Raw genomic sequence first — 18,034 nt, 5'->3', positions numbered from 1 at the left:
AATGTTCGTCATTAATAGTTATTGATTTTTGAAGAACAATCTGGTAACACTTTAATATAGGGACCAATTCCCACTATTACCTAGTTGCTTATTAGCATTCCTATTATTAACATATTGGCAGTTTATTAGTACTTATAAAGCACATATTCTGCATGACCATATACTATATCCCTAACCCTACCCAATACCTAAACTTAACAACTACCTTACTAACTATTAATAAGCAGCAAATTAGGAGTTATTGAGGCAGAAGTCATAGTTAATGGTTTGTTAATAGCGAGAATTGGACCTTAAAATAAAGTGTGACCAACAATTTAGATGTATTTCTGGTGTATTGAGTTGGATTTTTGTTTCTCAACAGGTTTCTAAGCGAGGAGATAATGAGAGTTCACACACATACCAGATTCTGCTTTCTCTGCGTGCTGACCCTGCTGTACCATCAGTGCAGTCATTGCCATGAAGGAGGGTCCCACCATCACCACGGGCACAACCACGGTGACCACGACCACGTTCACAATGACCTGCAAATTTCAGAATTGTCCTGCGCAGGTTTATCAGACCACTTTGTGCACAGCAGCCATGGCGAAACTGCAGAGAGCGAGCAACGTTACTACATCCAGAAGTTGTTCTGTCGGTACGGCCACAAGGATCGTCTGGATTTTAAAGGCTTACAAAGTCTGCTGTTGAGTTTAGGGCTGGGCAAAGTGCGTGTGGTTGGGCTGGAGCATGAAGATCTGGGCCACGATCATGTGGCACACTTAGATGTTCTGGAGGTTCAGGAAGGTCGGCACTCGCATTCATCTGACCAACCGGATCTACATCAGAAGCCCCACATCTCACACAAGACCCATCAACATTCCCACCATGAGAATGAACAACACGGCTCTGCCGAGGAGCTACCATGCAGCAAAACACTTGGCACTGGAGCCGAAAGCACCACTCACAGTGGATCTGTGGAACATGATCATGGGGGATATGATCATGACCATGATCATGAACATGATAACCATGACCATGATCATGACCGTGAACATGAGAAAGACAGTGATCACAAACATATCCACAGGCATGTTACGTACAGTCCTCATACTCAAGATGACCATGGCCAACTTGAGCAAAAGAGTAGTGAACATGCACAAGAAAATAATGATCTCAGTGACCAACACCACCACCATCATGACCACCATCACCACAAGCATCCCCACCCTCATCTCCATGGTCCTGACAGCTTGGAGCAGAACACAGCAACCCCTCATCTCACACCCAGAATACAGCCTTCTGTCCTAACTGAGCAACCCACCACACAACCCAGAAAAAAGAACAGACCACTTAAAGCCAGAGCTCATCGAGGCCGCAACAAGACCAGCATCAGTGTTACTCAGGCTGGCGAGCTGGATACAAAAAAATATGACCATGACCATAGCAGCCAGGATCACAGCTCTATTCAGCCGCAGAGGGGCAGAAGAGAGGTTCCAGGAGAAGACCTGTCTGTGAAATCCCATGCACATGGTGTCCTTCACCAACACGAGGAGGTACATCTTAGTGTTAGTCCTATGTGATTGTTTATATGGCTTTCTTTTGTAAATAAATAGTTACTGCCAAACTTCAGATGACCTGCTTTAAGCAGGGTATCTATGTTATAATGCATGATTCATAGTTGCTATAGTTCATAGTTTATTGGAATCAGCAGAGTACAGTTATAAACTAATTTAACGTTTAATGTTAAAATAACAGATTAATGCCCATACACCTTCTCTGCTGGAGAATCGAGAATAAAGGAGAATCGAGCAATGAATCAAAGTAAAACTCTTTGTATGTCTCTCCCTCAGTGTCTGAATTTAACAGAGCTGCTACAACAATACGGACTGAGCTCGGATTCTCTCATATCTCCAGCGCAGTTCAACTATTTATGTCCAGCACTGCTCTATCAGATAGACAGACGCTTCTGCATCCTTCATTATCACCACGTTGAGGCTGAAGTACAAGATGAAACATCTTCAGGTATAAGTGGTCCTGTACTAGTATAATTCTGAATTTATAAAATATATTCACTAATCTACAATTCTCATTATCTGTGTAGTTTGCTAGCTTATAAAGAGGGTAAACGGACATATAAAATGGTTCAGAATCATTGCTAAGCCATATTAAACAAGTTTAATGTTGCTAGTTACCTTAGTTGAAACTCTGAGTCCAGTGACAAAATTCCTAGTCTAATCCACTGATTGTATTTCTGCAGTGTGGGTCTGGATGTGGGGCTTTGTGTCAATCACCATCATCAGCCTGCTGTCTCTGCTGGGTGTTGTTCTGGTGCCCATCCTTAACCAGTCCTGCTTCAAGTTTCTCTCAACCTTCCTGGTTGCATTAGCAGTGGGAACCCTCAGTGGTGATGCATTACTGCATCTGCTCCCTCATGTGAGTTCACTCTTTTGGGTCAAACTAAGATTTAACCGTTGCAAAGGTGCAAACAACACAGCCCAAGGAATCAAACCTTTCTTATGCCTTACAGTCTCGAGATGGCCATGATCACAGCCATGGAGGACACGCGGAAGAAGAACCTGCAGAATTTTTTCTGACCAAGTTTGATGGAGTTTGGAAAGGACTGACTGCACTAGCAGGAATCTACCTCCTCTTCATCATTGAACACTGCATTGGCATGTTCAAACACTACAGGGACCAAAGGGTGAGAGGCACCACAATGCTTTTAACACAGGAAAACAACACAAGAGTTAGAAATCTTTCAAAAGTGGCAAGTAAGCTGTTTTTTACTTCACACATGCTTGTTCAGGACTGACAGAGCTGAGAGCTATGGAAGACTAAAATATAATCCATAATTGCTGCAGATAGTGGGGCTTTTAGTGCACAGCAAAACAAACCTGGATTTTATTTTCAGAACCTAGTAATTATAAAGGTGCTTGCTTCCACAGGGAAGCCTCTGCCAGAGGAAGAAGAAAGGAGAGCAGGCAAAGATTGGGAGGAAGTTGTCAGACCACAAACTCAACAGGCGTTCAGATGCAGAGTGGCTCCATCTGAAAACTCTAACAGAGGGTGGGTTCTTCATCAATTCCCTGCACACTTAATGTGGCTTTTAAGTAAAGGTGTGAGTGTTGATACCCAGGAGATGTTTCGGAGTCTCTTCCAATGTACTGAACTTTTGCAGGGATGTTAGAAGAACAAACTTCAGATGTAACTCAGCATTGTAGTTGATGTCAACTTATTTGAGTCTGAGTCCAAGCGATGGTTTAGTAAGACAAGACTGAGACCAATGGGTTTGAGTCAGTTTTGAGTCTGAACAATTCAGCCAGTGTACAGACACTGGAATAACTCTTTCCATTCTTTTTTCATGCAGGAGAAGGTGCAACGTGTGAAACTGGACACAATGATACTCAGATGACAGAGTTGCAGCCTTTGGATTCACCCAGCAAAATGCCACTTTCCATCCCTGATTCAGATCACCCCTACAAGGAGCCAGTAAAAACAGAAGAGGACAGTAAACCAAAGGCAAAATCAAAAAAGCATGGACACGGACATGGCCATGGTCACTCCCACCATGGGCACTGTCACTCTGACCAGGAAATGAAAGATGCGGGCATCGCCAGCATAGCATGGATGGTGATCATGGGAGATGGCATGCATAACTTTAGTGATGGACTTGCTATAGGTCAGTTTCTCTACATTGAAAAAAATAAGCAGATTTGTTCGTCTTGAATTAAAAGGGTTTCTGTATCTGAGGAACTGCATTTGTCACCTACAGGTGCTGCTTTCAGTGCTAATATTACTGGTGGCATTAGTACTTCAGTGGCTGTGTTCTGTCACGAACTGCCCCATGAACTAGGTAAGTGGCTAAACCAGTTCCAGTATGTCTACTGACAAAATGTTGAAATAGCACATCCATTTTTTAACATTTGTCAGATGTGTGTGCAGTACAAATTAAAAGGTAAAAGCCTGTCCACACCCAAGAACGAAAACTATATTAATGTTCACATCAATGAACAATAATATTCTGTTCGTCATGTTTGTCGCTTTAAATGCTTGAGCTCTTTAAAGTGGATTATGATTGGCTGTCAATGTTTTTATTACATTCTGAAAGTTACATTTATAAAAACATTCTGAAAGTGAATTTAACAATATCGTTCCTCTGTGTCATTTTTGTTATCACTATGGTGTGGATTCCCCTATTCTAATAGAATTTAGAATAATTATTAAAACTTTATCCTTGGTAACATCATTTTTGGTGTAAACGGGCCTCAACCCAGAAAAAATGTGGGGAAAAAGAATGTCAGTGTGAGAATGGTCAGACTTAGCTTTAGGGTGATGTGGTGGTCCTGTTTTGAGTCTACAGGTTTTATTGCCAGTGATGTCTCCTTTATCCATTATCGATTTACATCAACTCTGGAACATCAAGGCGAAGAGCTCCAGCTGTTTTCCAATGCTCTCCTTTTCATGTTTAAAATGAATAAAAAAACAAACAAACAGTGAACGAATACAACACAGCAGTACATAAAACTTTTAAAACACAGTAAAGCTTTTATGAAGTTTTGAGTTTGCTGTCTAGAGGGCCACTAGTTTTTAAATTCCCCTTTTGGTTTAAACAAAAGAACCAGACATTACAGTACCACAGAAGAAGTAACATAAACAGAGTATGTCTTTGATGTAACAATGATCATTTTGCATTTGATGTTGTTTACCTTTACTGTCTGCCATCCAGTGGGGGTGATGGGACTTGATTCCTCAAACACTAATTACGTTTGAAGGAGCAGTTCTTTTTATTTTGTCTGAGAATCTATCTCCCCATATTGTGGCTAGAGAAAGACCGCTATAATAAAGAGTTTTGTTACTACCCTGCAGTGCTGTTAATTGCCTTTGATGACTGATTTATTTGGGCCAAGTGGCACAGAGCAAAGGTCCAGAGTGCAGTTTATAGAGAACCAATGGTCGTGAAGGAACCTCACATACATAAACTAACTATACCCACACTGATGTGTTGTTTATTGTACATTAATAGTGCACATTTGTGTTTGCCTCCAGGTGACTTTGCCGTTTTATTGAAGGCTGGAATGTCAGTGAAGCAAGCCATTGTGTACAACGTCCTCTCTGCTCTGATGGCTTATGCCGGCGTGGTGATCGGCACGGCTGTGGGACAGTATACGCACAACGTCACTAGCTGGATCTTTGCTGTTACTGCTGGCATGTTTCTCTATGTGGCATTAGTTGATATGGTAAGAGAACCAAAATGCGGATTTATCCATTTGCCAGTTGGGCTGCGTAAATCTGTTATAATTATTGATTGCTTGAAATGATTTATTACATGTCATCTTAGGGGCTTTGCATTCCACCGCACTGATGGTCCATTGTTTTTCTATGTTAACATGCTCTAGATCAGAGGTTCCCAACCTTTTTCAGCTCGCGGCCCACACAACCAAACACATATGTTTGCCCGGCCCACGGCAAAAAAAATTAACCGACCCCGCTATTGTTGGGTTAATAACTTAGTAATCAGAAGCTAGATTGTTAACTGTATTTATTGAATGAACTAGGGCTGTGCGATATGGACAAAAAAAAAAAAACACTCGCGATTTCTTTGAAAAATTTTCTTCAAAAAGTTTTAACGTCTCTAGAACAGACATAAGTCAAAATAATCACTATAGTAAAGGTGTAACAAAATTTATAGACTTATGGCAAAAAAAGAAAAATAAATAAATAAATATATATATTTATTTATTTTGCAGAGCAAGCAGTCAGGAGGAAACATGTTGACAGCCATTTATTCATGTTTGAATTTGTTGTTCTGTAGCATATGCAGCAAAAATATAAATTGGTGGTTTATTCTTAAACCAATCAGCCAGCTCGAATAGTGGAAGCAAACTTAGTTTAATATTTATTTTTTGTTATTTAATTATCTATATGAAATGATGTTATTATGTTATGACTTAGACATTTTTATATATGTTAACAATATTATAATTGGCGGCCCACCTGCAATACCACCGCGGACCACAGGTTGAAAACCACTGCTCTAGATGGATGTTTGAGTATTACGCTCACGTCTAATATATTTTACAGTGTCTCACGCATGTCATTGTTTGTCAAAAGAAGTTGAACTTGTAAAAAATAAAAAAAGCATCTCTAGACCTTCGCCAATTTTTATTTTTTATTCTACAGCCTCACATCTTGAGTTTACCAATGCAGAAATTGGTGTGAATGGCCTCAGCTGAAAAATGTTTGTGAATTAATTTAGTGCTTTTTCAAGTTTCAAATAAATTATGCACAATATTATTGACAATATTAGAGCACTTCCATTATAATCACCGAAGTTGTCAGTCACTGCATGTTCTCAATGTTTGATCCCTGCAGATCACTGAGTTTTGCACTTCTGTGAACAATTAAATAATTATAATCAACAAAGCTATCTACACTGCACAACATTTATTATTTACACTATTGACACATTGCTGATTATAATAGAAGCATTTTTTGTCCCAACACATTATTTTTGTCCCAAAACTGCAGCATGTAGTATATATTGGGTTTTACACCTACATACTATGTCTAACTTGCGAACCAGTGGTGCAACATCCAAATCCAGTATGATTCCAGAAGATGCACAAAGGTTTTTGCAATACATATTTTAATGTGCCATTGCGAACAAGTGTGAAAAATTGAAACCAGTCTGTAAATAGAATGCTGCAATCGACACCGTTCACAAATGGTTAATCTTTTTTTTATTTCAATTTTGCAGCCCTTTCTATACATTACTGGTAGTGCTTAATCTATATGCATAAATTAGTGATTTTTGTGTTTGTTGTGAGCTGTCGATGTAGAATTTTATTTCTTATCTTTAACACTATGAAATTCCTCTTCTTGTTCTTCAGTTGCCAGAGATGCTTCATGGTGACAGTGAGGAGCACAAGCGCTGTGAGATGGGTCTCTTTGTCCTGCAGAACTTGGGCATGCTCGCAGGGTTTGGCATTATGCTGCTGATCGCCATCTTCGAGGATCAGATTGTGCTAGACTTTGGCTTCTAACCAGAGCCTGAGGTCAGGGATGGCGTCATTCATCAGCTACATTCACACATGTACTTTGCCTCAAAGTGGCTTTGTTTTGTGATGGTACAGTCTTGCAGGCATGTCTCAAAAGACAGCATCAGTAGCTTACAGTGGACATGCAACCAAACATGTTTACATTTCATCATCTCTTCCTCTCTAGGACACTCAAAACAGTTGCTTGTCATCTTCAAGGTCTTTTGTAGTTGTAGATTCTAGACTGATTTCTCTTCTCCTCATTGTTCTTTTTTTTTTTTTTTTTTTTTTTTGAGTATGTGTGTCCAATCAGACATAGCACATTAGAAGCACTCCCCAGAATTTGGGTTATCCCTTTAATATTGTAGTATTTTATTCTTTTGTAGGACTATGTCCTAGAGAAGCAGCTATTCATCAGTCACTCATTCAGTGTCATGTTTAGCTCTTTCATTCATCTGTATCGGATCTCATAGTCCATTCATTCGTAACTGGCGTGTTGTGCTGTGTATGTCTAGTTTGTCACACCATCTCTGTGTCAGGCACAGAACTGTGCTAATATGGTGCAACAGAGTCCAACTGGCATTAACTCAAGCAAGTTTTTTTTTTATTTTTTTTATTGAGAAGTACTTGTCTGTATTGTGTGCCAGAATCATGAAAAACAACACACTTGAGCTCTTTTCTTTACTGGATTGTGCTTTGCTGTCAACATTGACTACTTACAATATATTTACTGTTCATGGTGATGTGAGCGTCCTCAGTCTTAGACTTTCATTGTCTTTTTTTATTATTATCTTTTATTTTCTGTTATTATTGGCTAAGATTGTACTAATGATTTGGCCAACTCTGAGTATTGAAGAAATAGGTATGCAACTGTGTGTTGTATAACCTCTGACACAGTGCTGCTAAAAGACCGCATCGCATTTTTGAGGTCAGCTGAATTGTGACTGAACAAGTCCAGTATTAAAGCTAATGCTAAAATACTGTGATTTTAAATGAAGAACAACTGTCCATCAAGGAATACATCAGTTTTCTTTGGAAAGTCTATTTGTTCATTGATAAATAGTAATTATCATGATCTAGACTACTTTGAGTTGATTTTTATATCCAAGTGGAGTTGTAAATTATGATCTTGTTACAGTTGAAGAAGTTCATGAAATAATGATCTTCCCCAAAGGAGATTTGCTACTGAAGACTTGTTTTTGTTGAAGAAGTTGGCCTTTTGAAACACCTTTGTTACTTTATTTTAATTATATGACTTTTGGTATCACTGGATAATTTGTGCAAAGTTCAAAATGTTATTTTGTGAGACATTAGCACCTTTTATACCCTGACCATCTAAAAACATGCTTTCTGGGATAACCATTCCTTTTTTAACCTAAACATTGAGTTAGCCATTCTGAAATGTTCTTTTTTTGACAATCTTAAATGCTCTTGTTTGTTGGCACCCTCCTATTATTAAAATTAATGCACACATTTCAAATATTGGCCTTATGTACACTTGTATAAAACTACAATCAAATCTATAGAACATCTGTTCATCAGTCCCCCACTGATGTGATTCTTGTAAATGAGTGTGCAACATTTTAACTGTGCCAAATATAGGCTGTGTTTCTAAAACTGCGCACAAGCGCTGCCTGTGTCCCGCAGTCACCTCTACACATTCCACTGCCTGTGTTTGCTGCTTGAATCCTCTACCGTCATGAGTTGGTGGGGCATGTTATGTGATTCATGCTTATCCTGTCACCATGTGACATCCATTTATTTGTTCTCATGGGTGCGTATCATTATTAATTGCATTCATCAAATATACTCGATTGGATGGAAACATGCATGAGGCAAGTGAAAGTGGCTAGTTTTCATTTCTGTTATAAAATGGAGAGATGAGAACACTTACAGTTGATTTCCTCTTTCCCTGAAGAACTTAATTTTCACAGCTTGAATGTAAAGCCAATGAGTTTTAGGGGTCATGTGAGCAAACCTAATCAGTCATCAGAGATTGGGTCTAAATCCTGTCTATGTCTTTGAAATGAAGTTTTCCATTTGTTAAACCGAAAGCGAGCTCTAGAGCTCAAATGAAACACCTCAGTTAAGTGGTGAAAAGAAATTAACTTGATAATCAATAAAAATGAGGCACAAGTTTTCTTCATGCTTTACAGTGTATTCCAAAATAGGGAAGACATTTATTTTTAAACCCCGTTTACACAGCTTGGATGTTAAAGAATTGTTTTCAATACATTTGTCATTCTTGCTGATTGTCTGCATTTCTTTGTCAGAAGTGGAAAATAAAGTTTGCAAAGCCTACTTTGAGTGTTGATCAGCTTACTAAAAATCTCTCTGAAAACTGTTCTATTCTAAAAATATATATTTGAAATGAATAAGTATGTATAAAATGTCTAACTATTCAAAATCAATTAATTATATATTTTTATTATAATATTAATAATAAAATTTTAGTATATAGGAATACATTCATGTTTATTAAAAAGTATAATTTTTGTCTCTAGACAGATGGTATTTGATGGTATTTCTAAATCTAAAATATAATTTCGCTACAGATACTTTACTATAAAGTGAAGTGAAAGGATACAAGAAGTGTATCTATGAGTTAAGCTGACACAGTAAGGCCACGCCACGACGGATCCAGTGCTCTGGAGGCACGTCTGAATTCAGGGTCATTGCTATGACGTAGTTGGTTGAGTGTCCAGTGGTGGAAAGGGTTCCACGTCTCTCGCTGGTCTTGTAGACAGGAGAAATGTAGCACTGACGCTCTGGAATGTCCTGCTTCTTCATTGGCTTCAGCCAGATCTGCAGATAGACAGTGTGATGTGTAGATGAGAAGCATTTTCTCTCTTCCTACAATCTGTTTCGGTTACTATACAAATATGTATTTGTAATGGTTATTTCAACATTTCTGAGTCACTAAGAATATGGTGGTGTATCAACATTCATTTTTCCCTTGTTGATAATCTAACCCATTTTCCTCGTCTTTGTATCCAAGATAACTCAGAAACAAAGACTGGCACCAAAAACCTATTCAAAGCCACAAAACTCCTTTTCAGAAGCGCTTCGTGTACCTCCTCCGAGAAAAACAGGTACATTAAAAAGTTGGTGGTTTTAATACTTAAAACTTAAGGATGTGTTTATTTTCAGTGTTTCAGATGAAATGCTTTTAGCTGAAATGAATAATGGCCTTCAAAAGAAATTAGCATTTCAAAGTTTTACCGTAAGTAACAAATGCATGTTTAATTAAGTTCAGCTCTTGTCGAAAAGTTATTTTGGTAATGAGTTGTCCTGAAATGTCTGAATATTAATCGACAATGAATGCATTATTTATTGTGGCAGTGTGCATTGTGCAGAATAAAGAGGACAGAATTAATAGAAATCTTTGTTTTTTTTCTTCCTGTTCTGTTAAGAATACGTAACCTATTTGATTCTCGCCTGCTATGATATTCATGTCATATAACTAGAACTCCATTCATATACTGTATTTAAATACAAAACAACTTTTCTATTATGTAGAGTTTTCTTCTTAAAGGGGGGGTACAATGGTGTTTCGTGAATTCAAAGTTGTTCACAGTGTTAAAGAGATGGATTCTCCTGCTAAACATGGCCAAAGTTTTGAAAACTAATTTAGAAGAATGACTGAGACTTTCTGTGCCGAAAATCTTACTTCCGGGTTGGTACAAGTTTCGGCTGGGTTTTTTTCGATCGTGGATCTAATGACGTAGACGAGAATGGAAGTCCTTATATGAGCATTTCTCCTGGAAAAGCACGCCCGCGCACACACGTTGACCAGAGGAGAGCGAGACCACGCACATCAACGCTCTTCAAAATCGTCGGCAGCGCTGCATAGGATTTGTTCGAGAATGCATCGAAATAAGTGCATTTTTGGATGTGAGGGAAAGTTTACCGTGTTCAGCTTCCCCAAGAACCCAGCGTTACATGAACAGTGGATGCATTTTGTTTTTCTGTGGCAGCGGAGAGTATCAGGAGTGTTCTTGTCATTTGAGTGACGAATGTTTTATAAACGAGGCCAAAGTCGACGCTGGATTTGCAGATCGTTTGCTATTAAAACATGGAGCCGTCCCTGTGATAAAAGACCCCATTCATGTAAGTACAATTGCATCAGATTTCTGTATTTTGTTGGAAATCAGCACATAAGTGAATATTTGTTAATGGAAACAACACGAAACATCAGTATTATAGCTCCGCTCACGGCATGCCTCCAGGAACTCGGCTTTTTCCGGAAAGAATCGGAAAGCTGTATTTTTCTTTATAAATATGACTATAAATATACTTTTTGGATATATGAAGGATGCAGTACTACTCTATAGGTACTCAAGATTAACATGAGATTAGGTGAAACTGTGTATGTTATGTACCCTTTAAACTTTTTTCAAGTGACATAAGAGTTGGTTGAAGTACATGGTGATGAAAAGGAAAGGGGTGTCAGCACAGACCACCTGCTGGGAGTATGCTGCAGAAATTCAGATTCTTCTTAAAATGTATTATGTATGCATTATTATTTGGTACTGAAGAGAGAATAAAGCACTTCTCTAGCTGTGTTGTGGCTGCACTGGAATTAAAATCAGCATATTCGTTTTCTCAGCAAATTATCAGTACCATTTTTTTTTAAGTCTGCACATTTGAATTATCTTTTTTAGCATTATTGTCCCTTGATTTAACATTTTTGCATGCTGCTGTGAAATTAAAAAATCTTTTCTCTCAAAATTGCTTCTTGTTTCCATAGTTAATGTTGTAGTTTGCCTTCAGGCAAATACATTTTTTGAACTGCACTGAACCTTTTGAATTGCAAGTATTTGCAAGTTTCATTTTTCAACCGAATGCTCATTCCAAAGGAATGACTTTCTTGTGACTTAAATCTCAGGGGCTATGCATGATGTCATCAGCCTCATTTGACTGAGATTATACATTTTATAGCTTCTCACCACAGGCATGGTGTCATGCAGGATTTTGGGGAAAGACTCTGCCAAGCGTTTTGTTCTCCGATCCCATCGGGCACCATCCAAGAATAGGCCACGGATGTAAACACCTGAGCAAAAATAAAGTAAGAACTGAGGATTAATAATTAGAAAAAAATGGGTACTGCATTACCCATTATTATTAGAGTATCACAAACGTAAACAATGTATGCTGTTCTGTATCAGCAGCACCATACACAGATACGCTGTTTACACTTTGATCTGAACATAAAAAATGTATTCAATGTATGTACACGGATACGTTGTTTAGGTTCAGATCAAAGTGTATTACATATTGGATACTCTCCAAAATGGAGTTATAGGGTGATGCAGAGATGAATTGTTAAATAAAGTAATTATTTTAGTTGTCTTTGTGCACAAAAAGTATTATCGTATCTTTGTAAAATTACAGTTGAACACCTGATGTCACATGAACTATTTTAAAGATCTCCTTGCTACGTTTCTGAGCCCTGATTGTGTAAGGATCCTTGCTGTCTATGGGAGGGTCAGAGAGCTCTTGGAATGCATCAAAATTATTCGAATTTATGTTCCAAAGATGAACGAAGGTCTTACAGGTTTGGAACAACATGAAGGTGAGTAATTAATGACAGAATTTTCATTTTTGAGTGAACTATCCCTTTAACAAGCCAAAAACAGACACAGTTTAAGAAGTGAGCATGAGACCTTTTTTCATAGTCTATAAAAATTGACTGTTGAAATCAAAATTTAAAGAGAATTTAAATAACTGCAAAGCAAACTTTTGAATCACAATTCCCAATGTCCCTATTATGCAAGACTACAGGACACAATATCATATAATAAACCAATATCATGAAACCGGTTACCTTAAATTAATTTAAATTCAGAAGCAGCTGATTTTACTTAGACTGATCATTGACCGTGTTCACACTTGAGTCACATTCATCCATCTTCAACAATAGGTATAATTAAAACATACTGCTTTAGGTCAAACAGTGTGTTGTGACTAATGTGATGTCCCTTCACAAGGACACAGGCTTAAATGGATGTCACTGGTTAAAGTTTAGCTGGGAGCGTAGTTTGATTGGCTTCTAAGCTCGAATATTTAAGACATGGGCTGCAAAAATTTTTCTTAAAGTATCATTTTTGCATTAAAAATGTAAGAGTAGAAAATCCTCAAAATAATATTTGAATAATGGAGTACTTTACACCCCTGCACACAAACTAAAGTCCCATCCCATTTTATACACTGACTGAACTATAAAAAATAAAGTAGACAACAAAGTATCTGTTAAAGTCAAAGGCACTCATAAACAGCCTCATGCAGTGCGTGATGGCCTCAGAGAGATGGGTTTCCTCTGGAGAGATGCTCATCATGTACTGATGAAAGAGCAGCAGGGGTCTGATGTCAGAGCACTGTAATGTTGACTCTGATTGATGGCACTCAGCCGCGGCGAGGGGTTAATGAAACTGTGTCTCTCTTCCCTTTTGTCACTTGTTACCCATTTCTCTCTCATATATTTTACATTTCATGCTTGTCAATACTCCCTCTTTGTCTTTCTCACCATCCTCTGGGGGTTTTTTGTGTTCCTTGTCCTCCATGACTTCAAAGTCGAAGCTGAGCAGGTCAATGGGGATGGTGAATTTTCGGGCGTAATTCTGCTGGCTTCCAGTGAGGAAGGCCTGAGTGAAAAAGAACCCGGACATCCAGAACACTGCAGGTGTGCCATCCACATACCAACCCTGTGTGGAAGACACAGATGGTACTGATATTAAGTATACTGAACATAAGCAGGCACAACTAATTCTAGAGGCATAACTTGAAGGCCAAAAAGAAGCCTTGGAATGTAACAGGCTCAAAGTTTAATTTCTTTCTTTTATTGAAAGAAAGGGCACTTGTATAATACATTTACAGTTCAGTCCTTTGCAGAAGCAGTGTTGTAATCTGAGGTCACTGAATGAGACAGTACGTCAGCTGCATTTCATGTGATTTTCCTGAGGCTCACAATACACACTAGAATGGTTTCTGCTTCAACAGCTTTATGTATGAATGTGCATTTTAGTCTCCCAACAACTCACTGGTAAACAATCGATTTGAAGTAAAGACTTTGAATTAATCACTATCAATTATTATGATGTATTGTGCTACATTATTATTACAAGACTGTTTGTGGAATCCAAAAATGCATTTATATAGCATTTGTATTCATATGGCAGTTACTTGAAATATACATAAATCTTATGTAAATTTCCTTACTTTAGCTCTTGGTAAATTTAATGTATCCTTGTTTAATAAAAGTATTATATGATTATTATTTATTTTTTATAAAAAACATCTAACAGACACCAAACTGCATATTATGTCCACCGCAGGAACTTTACCCAGGAACTAGGGACTTTGGCCTGGTACTCGGTGTGTTTCCACCACAGGAACCAGGAACTAAATAAAGTTCCGGGTAAAAAAAATGCCCCTCAGAAAGTCCCTGCTAGCGAGGTATTACTTTTTCAAAGTTCCGGAACTTTCGGGGGAGGGACTTGGGCACTAAACATCCTGATTGGTTCACGCAGCATTGGCTGGGTTCAACCACCATTTATTCGGATCAACATTTTCAAAATATTACTGTTATTGTCTCATGAAATTTACATTTAAAAGTATTTCAGGCAAGAATGTAGTTGTTTAAAACTCAAATCTGTGGTTTATTTATAAAGACAGCGCCTATTTAAAAATGTGTTTCGCCGATCTCGGAGACGGTGAGCTCCACGCGATTAGCGAGAGCTCAGTAATCATGTACCCGCCGAGAGCAGCCTCACCTCGGCTAGACCATCTGATATGTGCCGCTGGCTTTGATGTCTCTTTTTAGTGGTTAAACATATAATTGGTTTTGGGTAAAACTAGCAGGTTATCTTTGGTCTGTATTCAATTTATCTATATGTTAAAATGAAAATAAAAAAGACAAATTTATATAATATTTAGTTTCATTAAAATGACTGTATATACACATTTCCCTGAACTAAGTAAATTTTTGCAGCTGTTATTATGTTTAAATGAAAACGAAAGAAGGCAGTGGTATTTGATATACCATTTCGTTTTATTGTAAATATACAGAGAGAAAAATTGCAGTAGCCATGGTCAGCTGAGTGAAGTTATCAAGTACGCTGCTGTTTGCAGATTTACTGGATTTGCGTTGTCGCGGACTTCACACTCCAGAGACGAATGCACAAAGTCTGCACTACCGAGGATGCATGTCCAAAATCAGTGTACTTTGTATTGAGAAACGCGCACAGACCGACGTCACCAGTCTATTTGCCTAATCCTCCCGGTACTTTACACCGTGGTGGAAATGCAGAAAGCAACAGGTCTGGGGGGAAAAAAGTAGAGCCCGACCGATATATCGGCCGGCCGATATTATCGGCCGATATAAGCTAATTGCATTTAAATCGGCATCGGCATTTATAACGGCCGATGAAACATGAGAAACAGAGTCTCATGCTTCACTCATGTTATGAGTGTTGCATAGTGTGCCCACCAGAGGGAGCTCTGCAGCTCCAGAGTTAACAACAGCGCCAGAAGTCCACTACAGAAGAAAGCGATCAACTGTTTTGACGGTGAGTCTGTCGTTCGTCATGTGAAATTATTGTAGATTTAGTTCATACCCTGTATATAAAAACTGTGTGGTAGTTCTAGCTAACGGTCATTATTACTTCTAAATATTCTGTAACATCACTTACAGCCGCTAATGCATTGCTATATTAGATTAGCCACAAAGCTAATACCATGTTTATCAGTGGAAGAGCGCGAACGTTAATAGGAGGTCAAACTATAACGTTAGCGTTTAACTTATTCTTATTCTATTGCGGTGTGTTTCCCACATAATGACCGCGTAATTGGGCCTTTCACACAGTACGCGGTATGCACGACGCTTGCCGCTGGGCTCAGCGTTGCCCTTCAGATACAACGCGATTTGCGCTGCGCTATGGCATAGGCGGAGTTTTAAAAACGTTTAGCGGGAGCTCTTTCATAGTCTGTTCCTCCTCCTTTCGGTCAGCAGCAAACATGTATCTGTCCCGTTGTAAGAAGCGAGCGATAGCGCTAGTCCTGCTGATGAGAATTAAGAGAGAAGCAAGGAAGAAGAGGCTACTCTCAGGTCCAGAGAACATTTTGGTGAATTCAGGCTGGTTACGTTACTCTAACGCTAATATAGCTTCCTTTTTAGCAGGCCCCTTAAATGCTTGCTATTAACTTGTTTGAAGGTGGTTCTTCTCAAAATTGACAGCGGTGTGTTCATGACACTAACGTTAACCATTCAACTTCGAATTGATTCCGTAATCTTCCGGTAATAGTAGGCAAGACGATGTTTTGATTCAGACTGCACAAAGAGAAGAGGAGAAGATATATGGGTCTGTTGTGAATGTGTCTGTGAGAGCAAATATAGTGTAGTTACAGTAACTACAGTAGGTGCGTCAGAAATGATTAAACCAGAGGGGACATGTAAATAAATGTGAGCTGAACAAGCGCTTTTTTTTTTTTTTTTACATATTGTTTCAAAGCAGCTTTACAGACATAACAGGAAAATGTTGAAATAATATTGTTAAATATAAGTAGGTAATACCTATTGCTTGACAAATAAAAAAATATATATATTTCTCATTTTTGCCTATGTAGGAGATCCCAGTTTATTATTATTATAATTCTAATGATGACATGAGTAATGATACATGGTGATATTATTAATACACATGCTTATTCTTTCTCCGTCTCTCTTTCTGCCTACAGATGGCTGAAAAAGGTGAATGCTGTAGCAGCAAAGTGTGGGACTACTTCTGCAAATACTTTGACTTTAGTATTATAATTTATTTACAGTAAACACACAGACTGTTAAAACCAGCTTCAACTGGAAGAAAGTAAAAGTGTTAAATGTTTAAAACCAGACTGTTTTTTGATCATTAAAAAATATATACTTTTGATGTGCAATTTTTTAGTCATTGAGACTGTAATCTAAAGCTTTTTTTTTTAACATAGTCCATTCTGGAAAATGGTTTATACAGCCCACATACATAGAACAGGCAGATATTTTGCTATTGAATGTTGTGTAAATGCAGTTTATAGGAAATGGGTCTAATATCCAGATTATTTTTAAAATCAAAATATCGGCTTATAAATCGGCTCTTTTCGAGTTAATATCGGCATCGGCATCGGCCCCCAAAAATCCATATCGGTCGGGCTCTAGAAAAAAGTTCCTGGGAAAAAAAAGTTCCTGGTACAAATGTTCTGGGTAATTTCGGTGGAAACGCGGCATTACATGACTGTAGCCTTTAAAACTCAAAGGATGTTTGACTAAGTGATTACTGTGATTTCCACATGACAATGTGTGTAGGGCACAAATTATGGTGGAATGAAAAGTATTCTACTATACATGCTTTATGACTACAGTGTTTACCTGTAAAAACTGGAGTCTTTCAAGAAAATCATTGATGTAGCTTCCCAGCGGCTTAAGGCTGGGATATGACTTCTTCATCCACATGGCAGGGATGCGACCCTTTAGAATGCTGCTTACAACTTCCTCAAGTTCAGCAGACATGACAACCAGACCCTATGCCAAGACACACACAAGCATTCATTCATTGGTTTTGTGTCCTTTTACCTTGATTTTTTTTTAATTACCAAGAGTGTTCTTTTTTTATTATTTATTTATTTTTTAGATAAACTATATCACTCAAAATCAACTTGGTTCAAAAAAATCTGAACACATTTGCGAGAACATGACAATTGTGTACATTCCTCATAGCAGTCTATATTGTATATTGTATATTGTATATCAATTTTACATTATACTGCCATTTTCACTTCTAGGGAAAAGGTATTTTGTCCTTTTCTTTATTTCTTTCTAAGTGCTGGTTTCAAAGGTTTCCATTTGATGTGGTATAGAGATATATGATCATCAATGATAATGAAAGGGTAAAGGAGAGAGGTTCCTCAGAGCAGAAATCACGCTGTAGTCAGGAAAGATAAAGGGATTATAATGAAAGGCAGGGTTGTGATCAGATCTCAGCATATGC

General features: G+C 38.1%; 2 protein-coding genes across 2 annotated transcripts in view; one reads left to right on the top strand and one right to left on the bottom strand.

Moving 5' to 3' along the window:
- Positions 1-218: 218 nt before the first annotated feature.
- slc39a10 (solute carrier family 39 member 10) lies at positions 219-9,182 on the top strand. The gene is made up of 9 exons (XM_059499968.1): positions 219-1,532; positions 1,830-2,001; positions 2,237-2,412; positions 2,507-2,680; positions 2,925-3,045; positions 3,347-3,658; positions 3,752-3,832; positions 5,026-5,216; positions 6,870-9,182. Exons 1-9 carry the CDS (start codon positions 381-383, stop codon positions 7,020-7,022), a joined length of 2,532 nt encoding a protein of 843 aa, XP_059355951.1. The 5' UTR covers positions 219-380; the 3' UTR covers positions 7,023-9,182.
- A 4-nt stretch (positions 9,183-9,186) lies between these two features.
- The window catches only part of dnah7 (dynein, axonemal, heavy chain 7), a 68,833-nt gene continuing 59,985 nt past the window's right edge, over positions 9,187-18,034 (bottom strand). Inside the window, exons 63-66 of the mRNA XM_059499967.1 lie at positions 17,416-17,568; positions 13,543-13,720; positions 11,966-12,069; positions 9,187-9,821 (exon numbers count right to left, since the gene is read on the bottom strand). Coding sequence (XP_059355950.1) covers positions 9,615-9,821; positions 11,966-12,069; positions 13,543-13,720; positions 17,416-17,568 — 642 coding nt within the window. The 3' untranslated portion in view covers positions 9,187-9,614. The remainder of the gene's footprint in view (positions 9,822-11,965; positions 12,070-13,542; positions 13,721-17,415; positions 17,569-18,034) is intronic.

Source organism: Carassius carassius, chromosome 19 (assembly GCF_963082965.1).
Source record: "Carassius carassius chromosome 19, fCarCar2.1, whole genome shotgun sequence".
Taxonomy (NCBI): Eukaryota; Metazoa; Chordata; class Actinopteri; order Cypriniformes; family Cyprinidae; genus Carassius; species Carassius carassius.
The sequence above is the reverse complement of the archived record's forward strand: the minus strand, read 5'-3'. Positions and strand labels throughout refer to the sequence as shown.